This window comes from Centruroides sculpturatus, unplaced genomic scaffold (assembly GCF_000671375.1).
Source record: "Centruroides sculpturatus isolate CEXI.00-Female unplaced genomic scaffold, Cexi_2.0 scaffold446, whole genome shotgun sequence".
In the NCBI taxonomy this organism is placed as follows: Eukaryota; Metazoa; Arthropoda; class Arachnida; order Scorpiones; family Buthidae; genus Centruroides; species Centruroides sculpturatus.
Genome location: NW_019384813.1, coordinates 482,073 through 497,135, shown reverse-complemented (window position 1 = coordinate 497,135; position 15,063 = coordinate 482,073). Strand labels below are relative to the sequence as shown.

General features: G+C 30.4%; 1 protein-coding gene across 1 annotated transcript in view; it reads left to right on the top strand.

Moving 5' to 3' along the window:
* Nucleotides 1-11,994, top strand: part of LOC111629803 (NSFL1 cofactor p47-like) — a 37,489-nt gene extending 25,495 nt beyond the window's left edge. Inside the window, exons 6-8 of the mRNA XM_023373714.1 lie at nucleotides 6,686-6,820; nucleotides 7,892-8,104; nucleotides 11,677-11,994. Of these exons, the coding sequence (XP_023229482.1) occupies nucleotides 6,686-6,820; nucleotides 7,892-8,104; nucleotides 11,677-11,809 (481 nt within the window). The 3' untranslated portion in view covers nucleotides 11,810-11,994. The remainder of the gene's footprint in view (nucleotides 1-6,685; nucleotides 6,821-7,891; nucleotides 8,105-11,676) is intronic.
* Nucleotides 11,995-15,063: the final 3,069 nt, after the last annotated feature.

Below are 15,063 nucleotides of genomic sequence, written 5' to 3'. Positions count from 1 at the left end.
ATATACGTATTTTGGAAATGTTGAGTCGGATTAGTCTAGAATCGATTAATTTTATGGAAGAAAATCTTTCAAACAGCCGTAGTCCGTAAACTTGATACGTGTCGGGTTGTGATTGGAAGGATTCGTAAGAAAGCGGATTCCTAGAGAATGGAACGTATCTCTATCTTATAGGGGGGTCGACTGTATTAGGGAAAATCCAAAAAAAGGCTTGGATAGTACTAATTTTAGATTTAATTTTGAGGCCAGTAGAATCATAAGAGTTGAGAAAATTAATCTTTAAGATATGGTATGTTATCAAATATGTTACATTTACTAGCATATAAGATGAGGTTTTTATTCATTTTTCCCTGCTTCAAAAATCTAGGTCATCCTACATGTGCAAGTGAAGGATTCTTTGTGTTTTTGCAATAATTTTTGTGAACTGTGTGTTCACGTTTTTTACTGGATGCTCACTCTCTGGTGTTTGAAATGACCCAGATAAAATAGTTGTTTTTAATTGTTCTTGTGTATTGTCAGGAGTAAAGATGAATAGCAATAGGGAAAAGCAAATCTTTTGAATTGAATTCCAAAATCTCACAGGAACCAATATAAGTTTTAATCCATTCCCATGTGAAAACAGATTATTATAGAATTTGTCGATTACCCTTATGAGTTTCTCCAGAGTAGTTTTGATTTTTCCTTAATTTGGGAACCTTTTTTTTCCAATTCTTAACAATCTTGTAAAATCGACAACATAAAGTTTAAAATGCCAGTAATTTTTGTGGGACAATGTGTGCATTTGACATTTTATTTGTGATTAAATAAAATTAAATTGTATTAATAAATCCAATTTTCTTTATTTTGATCTTTAAAGTCATACCTTATCCTATACGCAAGTAAATGTGGTATTTTTAATGCTGCTGTATTAGGTAGTATGGTGATTTTTTTAGATTTCCATTATTTGTGGTATTTTTGAAAGAAATGACTTGCTACTCAAATTACATATTTAACTGAGAAAGTATTCAAAAAATATAAGAATAAATTACTAAATGTTGATTTGTTTAGTATACAATGGAGAAATCTTCAAGCACATTTTTTAAAATTTATTCTATGTTATACTGATTGAATTGTTGATTACTTGTATGATTCTTAACAACAGATTAGAGCCCGTCCACAATACAGTGCCAGTTTATTTGCTCTGCTGACAGCATTTCCAAGTAAAGAGCTAAATGAAGATTCCATAACTTTGAAAGATGCAAATATTTTAAATTCTGCAATTATTCAAAAGCTAAAATAATAATTAATTTTTGTTAACAAAAATGTGTTTTATTTCTATATTCAACAATTATGTTGTTTGTATTGTTAAGATAATATGTATTTGGAAGACTACTGACATCTGTTGGTGCTTGTCAACTTTTTTATGTCCTCTAAAGGATAAATTCTAAATTAAATTAAATTGCATATTGCAATTTTATTTTCAGATTTTTTGCTGATACAAATAAATAGTTTTAATTTCTCCCACATTTTATTTTTAATGCAGTCAATTATTTCTATTCAAGAGTCACAAAGATAAGTTCAGGTATTTGCCAAAGTTCTAATTTGAGTGAATAAAGTACAAGAAAAGATTTTAATGGATGTTTTCCAAAAATGTTGACCAAATGGCTCATAAGATATCTAATTTCTCTTGGTGTCAAGTTGGTGAGTTTTCATTACACTTCAAAACTCAAGTATTTTTGACCTACTTGAGAATAACTTGTTGATATTTAAAAATCTCACAAGACATACAATAAAACCTCAATTTAATGGACTAATTTGAGCAAGGAGGTATCCATCCGTTATATAATAAAGTAAGTTTACCAAATACATTGCGTTACACAAATAAGTTTAGTTAAAAAAATCGTCAAATAATGTAGATACATATAGAAAACTTTTCTGTGAAATTAAATTTAGTCTCAGAACTATGAGTTTATAATATGATTTAAATAATAAAGTGCAAACAAATAAACAGTTTTTGGAAAATGCACTCTAACTAAACAAATACATGTTAAGACAGGAAATTTTTTGGGTTTTTATTTCTTCAGCTTTGGATATGTTGAGACACTCCTTGTGATGTGAAGAGGGGTGACTGATTTGAAAAAAAAGTAACCTGTTAATTTTAATTTAATTAATACCTTGTTAAAATGCATTTTATATGTAATTTTCACATATGACATTTAACAAACAAAATTTCTGATCTATCAAAATTCCTTAAATTGAGGTTTACTGTATTTTTAACTCCAGAATAATAATCTGTAAAACAAACCTTATTAAAACTGTCAGCTGTAACTGTTGTTAATCATAAACAGTACTAGTTTAATATAGTTGCATACTACATATACATGCTATAATGTAAAAAATCTTGGCATAAATGCTACTGTTCAATTTATGTACAAACATAGAAATGATAACATCAATCATACAGGAACAGATTAGAAAGAGGATAGTCATCCCAAGTAGTTTTAATAGTAGTTATATAGTAGTTTTAATATTACTCAATTTCATTTTCAAATTAAAAATCATTTTTTAAGAGAGTAAAACAATATAATAATAAAATAGTGGAAATTAAATTTTCACATTTAGTTATTGCATTAGTTGTTTAGCAATTCTATAGATTATACAAAATCTTACCTTTTCAATGCATATACTTTAAATATACTCAATATATTCTCATTCTGACTGACAGACACAGAGAAGTGTTGTATCAAAAAAAAAATAATTTCACACAACTTCTGCTAACCCACTATCAATATATTTTGATTCAATTTTACAAGATTTCAAACTTTCTTTACAGACATACTATCTGCTTATCAAATTCAATGCTTTATTAAACCATTTATATCATTCAGTTGTAAAGTATTAATAATAACGAACTTTAATATTAAGTTTGCTGCCCACCAATGGTCAAGAGAATCATCACCATCACTGATAGGTCATGGTTTCAGACCTGACTGCATGGAGTTTTTCTGGGTTTCTTTATCAGAAAGTGGTCCTTGAGGTGAGATATGTAAAGTCCTAAGAGCATATTACCTTTGAAGTCTCCCTCATATTGTTTGGTTTGAGAGACATTGAGAGTATTGTATGTGAAACTTTGCTATTTGGAGAGAGATTCTTCAAAACAAGATAGCCTATTACTCAAATTCTAAAATAATTGGATTGGTACACAATGTTCCCTATCGTGTTTCCCCGAAAATAAGACCTAGCAGAGGTTTTGCTGAATTGCGAAATATAAGGCCTCCCCCTGAAAGTAAGACCTAGGAAAGTTTTTTTTAGTCGTAACGATCATCGACAGATGGTTGAAAGCGGCCGTTGGCTTTTTGAAAGTACAGCCACTAATTGGTCAGCAATCACGCCACACGGCATGATTTGCATAAGACTATGGCTTGGGAATCAGATTTGCATAACGTTACGGCTGGTGATCACTAATTGGTCGGCCGGGAATCATGCCACATCACATTTGCATAGTGCTACGGTTCAGTAAGCACTAATTGGTTGTCGAGCCCGATGTCAACGCTATGAAAAGATTAAGTTGAAGCAAGAGTGGTAAGTCCACTCTAGCACGGAAACGTCATAATTTCACTTCGGTTTTATTTAAGTTCAGTTCCACACGACCAGATATATGCCACTCTCATCTAAGTTAGACTTGGGAATTTTTTTGTTCAACAATAAATATGAATTCTTCTTCATGGAAAAATAAGACAACCCCTGAAAATAAGACCTAGCGCACCTTTGAGAGCAAAAATTAATATAAGACACCGTCTTATTTTCGGGGAAACACAGTAGTAAAACTCTGGTCAACTCTCTTCCATAATGCAAAGATTGTTCAATTTAAATGATTATATAACAAGTTAAGCATTTTAAGTCATGCCATTAATTAACATGTTCACTGCTGGTAAAAAAAACTATTTCCCAAACAGTAAGCTGGAAAATATTGTTATAAGAAGGTAAAATTTCAACTGGGATACTTATTATTTTAGGAATTGAACAAAACTCTGGGGCCTTTTTGCTTCATTTGCTCTGTCCTGGAAAATATGCTAAAGGACATAATAAAAAGTGTCAATATGAGGAAATTGGAAGGAAGGTATCCAACCAGATGATAAAATACTAGAGGAAACAAATCAGTGCGTGCTACTCAGATAACTAGAATTTTATGAAAATTTCAATATTACAAAATCAACAGGCATATGGTTTGATTGAATTCCTTCTGAGTGTCATGAGGAAAATTAATAGCTATTGTAATATCTGTTTTAACAAAAGTTACCAGTTTAATAGAAAAAGTAATGAAAATATAAGAGCACTTACATAAAGATGCAATATAAAGTATAATTCATTAATTGAAATTACAAAGGTATGAAATTTTAAGTTCTTGAAAGTGAAAAATATTAAAGAACTCCAAACTTTATAATGTTTATCATTGAATTAAATCTTAAAACAATATTATATAACAAAAATGTAAATTAATACTTCTGTTATGATTTTTCCAAAGTCATTTGAGTGAATAAAGTACAAGAAAAGATTTTAATGGATGTTTTCCAAAAATGTTGACCAAATGGCTCATAAGATATCTAATTTCTCTTGGTGTCAAGTTGGTGAGTTTTCATTACACTTCAAAACTCAAGTATTTTTGACCTACTTGAGAATAACTTGTTGATATTTAAAAATCTCACAAGACATACAATAAAACCTCAATTTAATGGACTAATTTGAGCAAGGAGGTATCCATCCGTTATATAATAAAGTAAGTTTACCAAATACATTGCGTTACACAAATAAGTTTAGTTAAAAAAATCGTCAAATAATGTAGATACATATAGAAAACTTTTCTGTGAAATTAAATTTAGTCTCAGAACTATGAGTTTATAATATGATTTAAATAATAAAGTGCAAACAAATAAACAGTTTTTGGAAAATGCACTCTAACTAAACAAATACATGTTAAGACAGGAAATTTTTTGGGTTTTTATTTCTTCAGCTTTGGATATGTTGAGACACTCCTTGTGATGTGAAGAGGGGTGACTGATTTGAAAAAAAAGTAACCTGTTAATTTTAATTTAATTAATACCTTGTTAAAATGCATTTTATATGTAATTTTCACATATGACATTTAACAAACAAAATTTCTGATCTATCAAAATTCCTTAAATTGAGGTTTACTGTATTTTTAACTCCAGAATAATAATCTGTAAAACAAACCTTATTAAAACTGTCAGCTGTAACTGTTGTTAATCATAAACAGTACTAGTTTAATATAGTTGCATACTACATATACATGCTATAATGTAAAAAATCTTGGCATAAATGCTACTGTTCAATTTATGTACAAACATAGAAATGATAACATCAATCATACAGGAACAGATTAGAAAGAGGATAGTCATCCCAAGTAGTTTTAATAGTAGTTATATAGTAGTTTTAATATTACTCAATTTCATTTTATATACGCATTTTGGAAATGATGAGTCGGATTAGTCTAGAATCGATTAATTTTATGGAAGAAAATCTTNATACCAAAAAAATCAATAAATAATAAGAAATAAATGAATGAGTAAATAAATAAATACATTGTAAGTATTTATGAATTAATTAATTAATTTAAAAAAAAAGGAAAAAAGTATACACAACAAGAGAATCAAACCCAAGCACGCAAGTGTACGAGTCAGAAGCGTTACCACTCACACCATAGCACGCTCGAGCGGAAGTACAGTACACGTAACTTATATATAAAGTGCTAAAGAAAACTAAGTTTGTTTTTCTCAATTATATTTGAGTGTTGCACTTTAGTATTTTACAGGTAGTACACTCACATGGTGTACTACCTCTACACCAATGATCATTAAAATCTGTTTCCCCAAAGCTGTAGGGTCTCCTTGTAAGATGAAAAATGTGATGATTCTTTTATCATATTAACTACTACTACTTATGAAATAGATATTTTCATGAAAAACTATTTTTCTATTTACACATTGTGTTGATATATTTTTAATAATGTTATTTATTGGAATAGTAATTCCAAATTTCAAAAACTTTTTATATACAGTAGAGCATTGATTATTCGACCCCCAATTAACTGTCACCTCGGTTAACCGACCGCGTTATAGTTGGCAAATTCAAATGTCCGCTAGTGATGTGGCACTACAATATTTGGCTATGTCTTGGCTACTTTAATATTATTTTTGTGTTTTAGCTGGCAACACTGGATCGACCATGAAAGGGAGCCAGTATTTAAATGAGGCTTAATTTTCTAATTTTTAACAATACAATAGTGATGATTATTATTTTTAAAAAAAATTTGATAGGCTTAACATGGAGGAAAATTCAACGCAAAGTAGGTTAATAGCAATATACTAATTACATGGGATATAATAATATACTACACTAATAATGGATTTTATCATACTTTTCGGTTATCCGCCTTTTCAATTATCCGACCAACCCCAGTCTCCTTTTGAGTCAGATAATCAATGCTCTACTGTACATGTAATTACCATTTATGAAGATTTTTTCAAATCCTAACTCAATGAACAGTATAGATAAAAAATATGAAATTCAGGACAGTTTTATTTACTTTATTAAAATTATATATATATATATATAAATTAATAAAATGTTTTTTGTATGAAATGTTTTGATAAAAATTGGAGTTAATTAAAACCTAATTAAACTGTTGCAGAGAGATTCCAAGAGAATTAGCTATTCAAGCTAAAGGTGAAGTCAATCTTAGCATGGAAGATCACAGGCATGAAGAATATACCATGCCTAAAAAGATAATTGAAGCATTTTCAGGAGCTGGTCATAGGCTGGGAAGGTATGATTAATTTTGAACTGTGCTTTTAATTTTTTTTAAAATAGTAAAACAAAATTTTTCATTTATTGTTTTACAATATAATAGCTTTTCAGATATTTAGAATTGGTTAATGGGAAATTTAAAAAAAATTGTATGTGCTTGAAAATGATATAAATATAAGAAGCTAATTAAAAAAATTGTTTTTATTATTAGGTTATATTTTATCTTAATTATACTTATTTAAGAAATGTGTGGTCTTGTTTTACATAACACAAGTATCATGTAAAAAATTCCATATAAATTAGTGCTTCATCCAAATAGTCCCAGATGATTAGATGATTGCCCATTATTCATATTAGCTCACTGTTAGATGATGTGTAATTTTTTGTATTGTAAATTTATGGCTCATGCACTGTGCATGACTAAATTTCAGAACATATCTTCAACGCTTTTTTAATATACTCAATGCTTTTTTATAATTCATACTTTTAAATGTTCAATAATTTTAGTATTGAGAGAAAGTTGTTGGTTTATTGTTATATTGAATGAATCTCAGTATCAAGCCCAGTATTGATTTTCAAAATTTTGGTTTAGCATAGCCTTAGTAATGTTTAATAATTCTATATTATAAGTGTTAGAAGCTAGAGAAACATGGTTTGCTGATATAAGAGAGAGATTCAGTGGTACTAGAAGCAGGTCAATCTAACTATATACCATCTGTGAAAACACAAATCAGTATGTTGCAGTTTCACGCAAAATAATACCCTTTCTTTGATCACTATTCTTTCAATACATTTCATTGGTGGCTGATCATTCCCATTATATTGTTCTTCTGGCCATAATTCCATTGGGAAAATATATTGTATTGCTTTTGTTTTAGAACATGTTATATGGAAAAGAGGAATGCAAATTTTTCTATTTTATTATTTGTATGTTTGTGGTTATTTAAGTCTGTTTTAAATACAAACTGTAGAAATTTTTGCTGTTTCAACTATTTGTATGTATAAATTAATACCAGTTCATTTCAAATAAAAATTTAAATATAGAATGAAGTTGAAATAAAAAATATAATAGCTTTTTGTTAATTTCTAGCCCTACTCCTGGTGTTATATTGCATCAAGAAAACCAAAGCAAACCATGTGAAGAAGACAATAAAAGGAATGAAGAACTTGCTCGATCTATGTTACAGTTAAAAGAATCTGAACCAACTACTAACATTCAAATACGTCTTGCTGATGGTTCGAGAATGGTTTTAAAAATGAACCATACTCACACTGTTGGAGATATAAGAAGATATATTGTGACGTATCCTTTTGTGTTAAATTTTTAAATATTTTATCTTTTACATAGAAAAACATAGATATAAATATTTGAACTAATTAATATTCAAAGATTGAAAATAAATCTTGTTTGAATCTTTGATAACTTTTCACTCAGTAATATTTGAAAAAACATATATGAGCATTAAAGCAATATAAATTTAATGTACAGTAGCCCCTCCTTATATCATGGATTTGAATATATCGTGCCTTTTTTTGGTCCTCCTTCAAATTATAAAAGCACTTGAATTAATAAATTTTAAAATATCAATTGCCAGTGAATTTTCAGTGAATTACTACCACTGAGGTGAAATAATAAATTTGTCAAGATCTAAATAAGCAAAACAGGTGGAAAGATCAATTACCATTTATAAGTAATGTCTCCTCATTGAGAAGTTTGGAATTCACCGATATATAAGGCCTGTGCAGAGGTCATCCAATGAAGATTGTTATTTGGCACTTTCAGCAAGGTGCCACAGGTCTGCTACAGCTTCACAGCTATCTCGTGAGTTGCATGCTGCCAGTGGAGCACAAGTTTCAAGCGTTACTGTTTCCTGGAAGCTTCATGAGAGAAGGCTTTTGCCAGAAGACCTATTGTCTCACTCACTTCAGCACTCAAGAGTGTGTTTAGCATGGGTGCAGACAACATCAGCCTTGGACCAGACTTCAGTGTGGTACCTTTTTCTTTTTTTTTTTTTTTTTTTTTTTTTTTAGACAAGTCGTGATTCAGCCTGGTCACAGATTTTTGATGTATCTTTATCTGGAGAGAGCCTGGGAGCTGATTTCTTTCCTCCAACACCCAAGAAAAGGTATGCTGTAGTAGTAGCAGCAGTGTCATGGTCTGGGCAAACATCATGTTGAATGGCCACACACCTCTTCTTGTGATTGACAGAGGCTTCCTGACTGCTGAGAAATATAGTGAAACACTGGGTTTTTATTGCTTTCAGGAGGTGCACGACTATTTTTGACATACTTCATAATGGGAAGGACCATTCCAACCCGAAGAGACTCCCTGGTGTCCCCATTAGTGACAACAGATGTGATAGAGACCTAGTACACATTGGATCAACTAAGTGCTCCATGGGGGTCAGGGTACAAGAGCATTTCACTGATATACAACATGTGAGAACTACCATGATCCTTTCTACATATACCATGGATCCTGATATTGTAGCAGACTTCAACAGGGCTAAAGTCATCCTTGCTTTGTCCCCCATGGAACACCTCAGATGGTTGGAGGCCGTGCAGATATTAACATCAATGTGCATAAATTATAAATAGGAAATGGTTTTGTTGATGGCCTGGCAAGCATTGATTGACAATACAGTTTAACTGTTTGTTGTGACTTGGTTAGGCTACTGAGTGCACAGGCATTTCGTGGAATTTTCGCATTTGTAATTTGAAAGCTTGTAAAAGCTTTTTTCGGAATATAAAATTCGAATAACATTCCATCGCCTGAAAAAGAACTCTGGTGGAGTTTGAAAATGTTTGGTTTAGTTTGTTTGTCGTCGTCATCCCATCTTTTATGTAGCACTTGTGGTCACTAATCGTATTTGTTTGTTCTTATGCCTTCTACCGTATAGGTTGTGGCACAGTTTGGCCCAGCTGTTTTCCTTGTGCCAGAAAACAGTAGCATCAACCAAGCTTTAAAAGCTTAACTTTAAAGAATATTCATCATTTGTAGTTTTTCACCATTATAAAGCTTTTCTGTTGAATACTCACCTAACAAAACTTTTATTGTAATGAAATACAGTCGACCCCCCTATAATTACGGTCCCTATAGTTACGATTCCTATAAAACTACGAAAAAATTGCTACCGGTATCCGTAAAAAATAGTAAAAGTTCCCTATAAACACCTCAAACGTCATCGGGAAGCCGAACTACTTTCCCGCCGTCCGTAGCGCCACGCTACGGAGAGATTTCTATCGTCTGGACAGTATTATATAAATTATATATAAATTAGGTACTGTACATATAATTATATATTAATTATATATAAATTAGGTACTGTATATATAATTATATATTAACTTATTGTAACTTTGTTATAATTAAATATATAATTTCCGCCGTCTAGCGTGGCGCCACGCTACGGAGATTTTTACGCTAACTATCGTCTGTCAGTATGTAAATTAGGTACCGTAAGTCTAATACAGTACTGTAATTTTATACATTTCTTGTGAAAGAAACATTTCTTATTCAACGGCGATTAAAATTATTTATATTAATGATGTCTCCGAAGTTCTACGAAGTTTTCACAGAAAAATAAGTTGTTAGAAATCGGCCGCTCTTTGCTGAGCTGTTCCGCGACGAAAACAATGTTGAGCAATGGCAATGTCGAATGGTGACACTCGGTAAGTAATCCTACAATTTTTTGTTTATAGCGTAGTTTATACGGATTATTCCCAAAAAATATATACGTATTTTGGAAATGTTGAGTCGGATTAGTCTAGAATCGATTAATTTTATGGAAGAAAATCTTTCAAACAGCCGTAGTCCGTAAACTTGATACGTGTCGGGTTGTGATTGGAAGGATTCGTAAGAAAGCGGATTCCTAGAGAATGGAACGTATCTCTATCTTATAGGGGGGTCGACTGTATTAGGGAAAATCCAAAAAAAGGCTTGGATAGTACTAATTTTAGATTTAATTTTGAGGCCAGTAGAATCATAAGAGTTGAGAAAATTAATCTTTAAGATATGGTATGTTATCAAATATGTTACATTTACTAGCATATAAGATGAGGTTTTTATTCATTTTTCCCTGCTTCAAAAATCTAGGTCATCCTACATGTGCAAGTGAAGGATTCTTTGTGTTTTTGCAATAATTTTTGTGAACTGTGTGTTCACGTTTTTTACTGGATGCTCACTCTCTGGTGTTTGAAATGACCCAGATAAAATAGTTGTTTTTAATTGTTCTTGTGTATTGTCAGGAGTAAAGATGAATAGCAATAGGGAAAAGCAAATCTTTTGAATTGAATTCCAAAATCTCACAGGAACCAATATAAGTTTTAATCCATTCCCATGTGAAAACAGATTATTATAGAATTTGTCGATTACCCTTATGAGTTTCTCCAGAGTAGTTTTGATTTTTCCTTAATTTGGGAACCTTTTTTTTCCAATTCTTAACAATCTTGTAAAATCGACAACATAAAGTTTAAAATGCCAGTAATTTTTGTGGGACAATGTGTGCATTTGACATTTTATTTGTGATTAAATAAAATTAAATTGTATTAATAAATCCAATTTTCTTTATTTTGATCTTTAAAGTCATACCTTATCCTATACGCAAGTAAATGTGGTATTTTTAATGCTGCTGTATTAGGTAGTATGGTGATTTTTTTAGATTTCCATTATTTGTGGTATTTTTGAAAGAAATGACTTGCTACTCAAATTACATATTTAACTGAGAAAGTATTCAAAAAATATAAGAATAAATTACTAAATGTTGATTTGTTTAGTATACAATGGAGAAATCTTCAAGCACATTTTTTAAAATTTATTCTATGTTATACTGATTGAATTGTTGATTACTTGTATGATTCTTAACAACAGATTAGAGCCCGTCCACAATACAGTGCCAGTTTATTTGCTCTGCTGACAGCATTTCCAAGTAAAGAGCTAAATGAAGATTCCATAACTTTGAAAGATGCAAATATTTTAAATTCTGCAATTATTCAAAAGCTAAAATAATAATTAATTTTTGTTAACAAAAATGTGTTTTATTTCTATATTCAACAATTATGTTGTTTGTATTGTTAAGATAATATGTATTTGGAAGACTACTGACATCTGTTGGTGCTTGTCAACTTTTTTATGTCCTCTAAAGGATAAATTCTAAATTAAATTAAATTGCATATTGCAATTTTATTTTCAGATTTTTTGCTGATACAAATAAATAGTTTTAATTTCTCCCACATTTTATTTTTAATGCAGTCAATTATTTCTATTCAAGAGTCACAAAGATAAGTTCAGGTATTTGCCAAAGTTCTAATTTGAGTGAATAAAGTACAAGAAAAGATTTTAATGGATGTTTTCCAAAAATGTTGACCAAATGGCTCATAAGATATCTAATTTCTCTTGGTGTCAAGTTGGTGAGTTTTCATTACACTTCAAAACTCAAGTATTTTTGACCTACTTGAGAATAACTTGTTGATATTTAAAAATCTCACAAGACATACAATAAAACCTCAATTTAATGGACTAATTTGAGCAAGGAGGTATCCATCCGTTATATAATAAAGTAAGTTTACCAAATACATTGCGTTACACAAATAAGTTTAGTTAAAAAAATCGTCAAATAATGTAGATACATATAGAAAACTTTTCTGTGAAATTAAATTTAGTCTCAGAACTATGAGTTTATAATATGATTTAAATAATAAAGTGCAAACAAATAAACAGTTTTTGGAAAATGCACTCTAACTAAACAAATACATGTTAAGACAGGAAATTTTTTGGGTTTTTATTTCTTCAGCTTTGGATATGTTGAGACACTCCTTGTGATGTGAAGAGGGGTGACTGATTTGAAAAAAAAGTAACCTGTTAATTTTAATTTAATTAATACCTTGTTAAAATGCATTTTATATGTAATTTTCACATATGACATTTAACAAACAAAATTTCTGATCTATCAAAATTCCTTAAATTGAGGTTTACTGTATTTTTAACTCCAGAATAATAATCTGTAAAACAAACCTTATTAAAACTGTCAGCTGTAACTGTTGTTAATCATAAACAGTACTAGTTTAATATAGTTGCATACTACATATACATGCTATAATGTAAAAAATCTTGGCATAAATGCTACTGTTCAATTTATGTACAAACATAGAAATGATAACATCAATCATACAGGAACAGATTAGAAAGAGGATAGTCATCCCAAGTAGTTTTAATAGTAGTTATATAGTAGTTTTAATATTACTCAATTTCATTTTCAAATTAAAAATCATTTTTTAAGAGAGTAAAACAATATAATAATAAAATAGTGGAAATTAAATTTTCACATTTAGTTATTGCATTAGTTGTTTAGCAATTCTATAGATTATACAAAATCTTACCTTTTCAATGCATATACTTTAAATATACTCAATATATTCTCATTCTGACTGACAGACACAGAGAAGTGTTGTATCAAAAAAAAAATAATTTCACACAACTTCTGCTAACCCACTATCAATATATTTTGATTCAATTTTACAAGATTTCAAACTTTCTTTACAGACATACTATCTGCTTATCAAATTCAATGCTTTATTAAACCATTTATATCATTCAGTTGTAAAGTATTAATAATAACGAACTTTAATATTAAGTTTGCTGCCCACCAATGGTCAAGAGAATCATCACCATCACTGATAGGTCATGGTTTCAGACCTGACTGCATGGAGTTTTTCTGGGTTTCTTTATCAGAAAGTGGTCCTTGAGGTGAGATATGTAAAGTCCTAAGAGCATATTACCTTTGAAGTCTCCCTCATATTGTTTGGTTTGAGAGACATTGAGAGTATTGTATGTGAAACTTTGCTATTTGGAGAGAGATTCTTCAAAACAAGATAGCCTATTACTCAAATTCTAAAATAATTGGATTGGTACACAATGTTCCCTATCGTGTTTCCCCGAAAATAAGACCTAGCAGAGGTTTTGCTGAATTGCGAAATATAAGGCCTCCCCCTGAAAGTAAGACCTAGGAAAGTTTTTTTTAGTCGTAACGATCATCGACAGATGGTTGAAAGCGGCCGTTGGCTTTTTGAAAGTACAGCCACTAATTGGTCAGCAATCACGCCACACGGCATGATTTGCATAAGACTATGGCTTGGGAATCAGATTTGCATAACGTTACGGCTGGTGATCACTAATTGGTCGGCCGGGAATCATGCCACATCACATTTGCATAGTGCTACGGTTCAGTAAGCACTAATTGGTTGTCGAGCCCGATGTCAACGCTATGAAAAGATTAAGTTGAAGCAAGAGTGGTAAGTCCACTCTAGCACGGAAACGTCATAATTTCACTTCGGTTTTATTTAAGTTCAGTTCCACACGACCAGATATATGCCACTCTCATCTAAGTTAGACTTGGGAATTTTTTTGTTCAACAATAAATATGAATTCTTCTTCATGGAAAAATAAGACAACCCCTGAAAATAAGACCTAGCGCACCTTTGAGAGCAAAAATTAATATAAGACACCGTCTTATTTTCGGGGAAACACAGTAGTAAAACTCTGGTCAACTCTCTTCCATAATGCAAAGATTGTTCAATTTAAATGATTATATAACAAGTTAAGCATTTTAAGTCATGCCATTAATTAACATGTTCACTGCTGGTAAAAAAAACTATTTCCCAAACAGTAAGCTGGAAAATATTGTTATAAGAAGGTAAAATTTCAACTGGGATACTTATTATTTTAGGAATTGAACAAAACTCTGGGGCCTTTTTGCTTCATTTGCTCTGTCCTGGAAAATATGCTAAAGGACATAATAAAAAGTGTCAATATGAGGAAATTGGAAGGAAGGTATCCAACCAGATGATAAAATACTAGAGGAAACAAATCAGTGCGTGCTACTCAGATAACTAGAATTTTATGAAAATTTCAATATTACAAAATCAACAGGCATATGGTTTGATTGAATTCCTTCTGAGTGTCATGAGGAAAATTAATAGCTATTGTAATATCTGTTTTAACAAAAGTTACCAGTTTAATAGAAAAAGTAATGAAAATATAAGAGCACTTACATAAAGATGCAATATAAAGTATAATTCATTAATTGAAATTACAAAGGTATGAAATTTTAAGTTCTTGAAAGTGAAAAATATTAAAGAACTCCAAACTTTATAATGTTTATCATTGAATTAAATCTTAAAACAATATTATATAACAAAAATGTAAATTAATACTTCTGTTATGATTTTTCCAAAGTCAATTTAAAATGAAGGAAACACACAAAC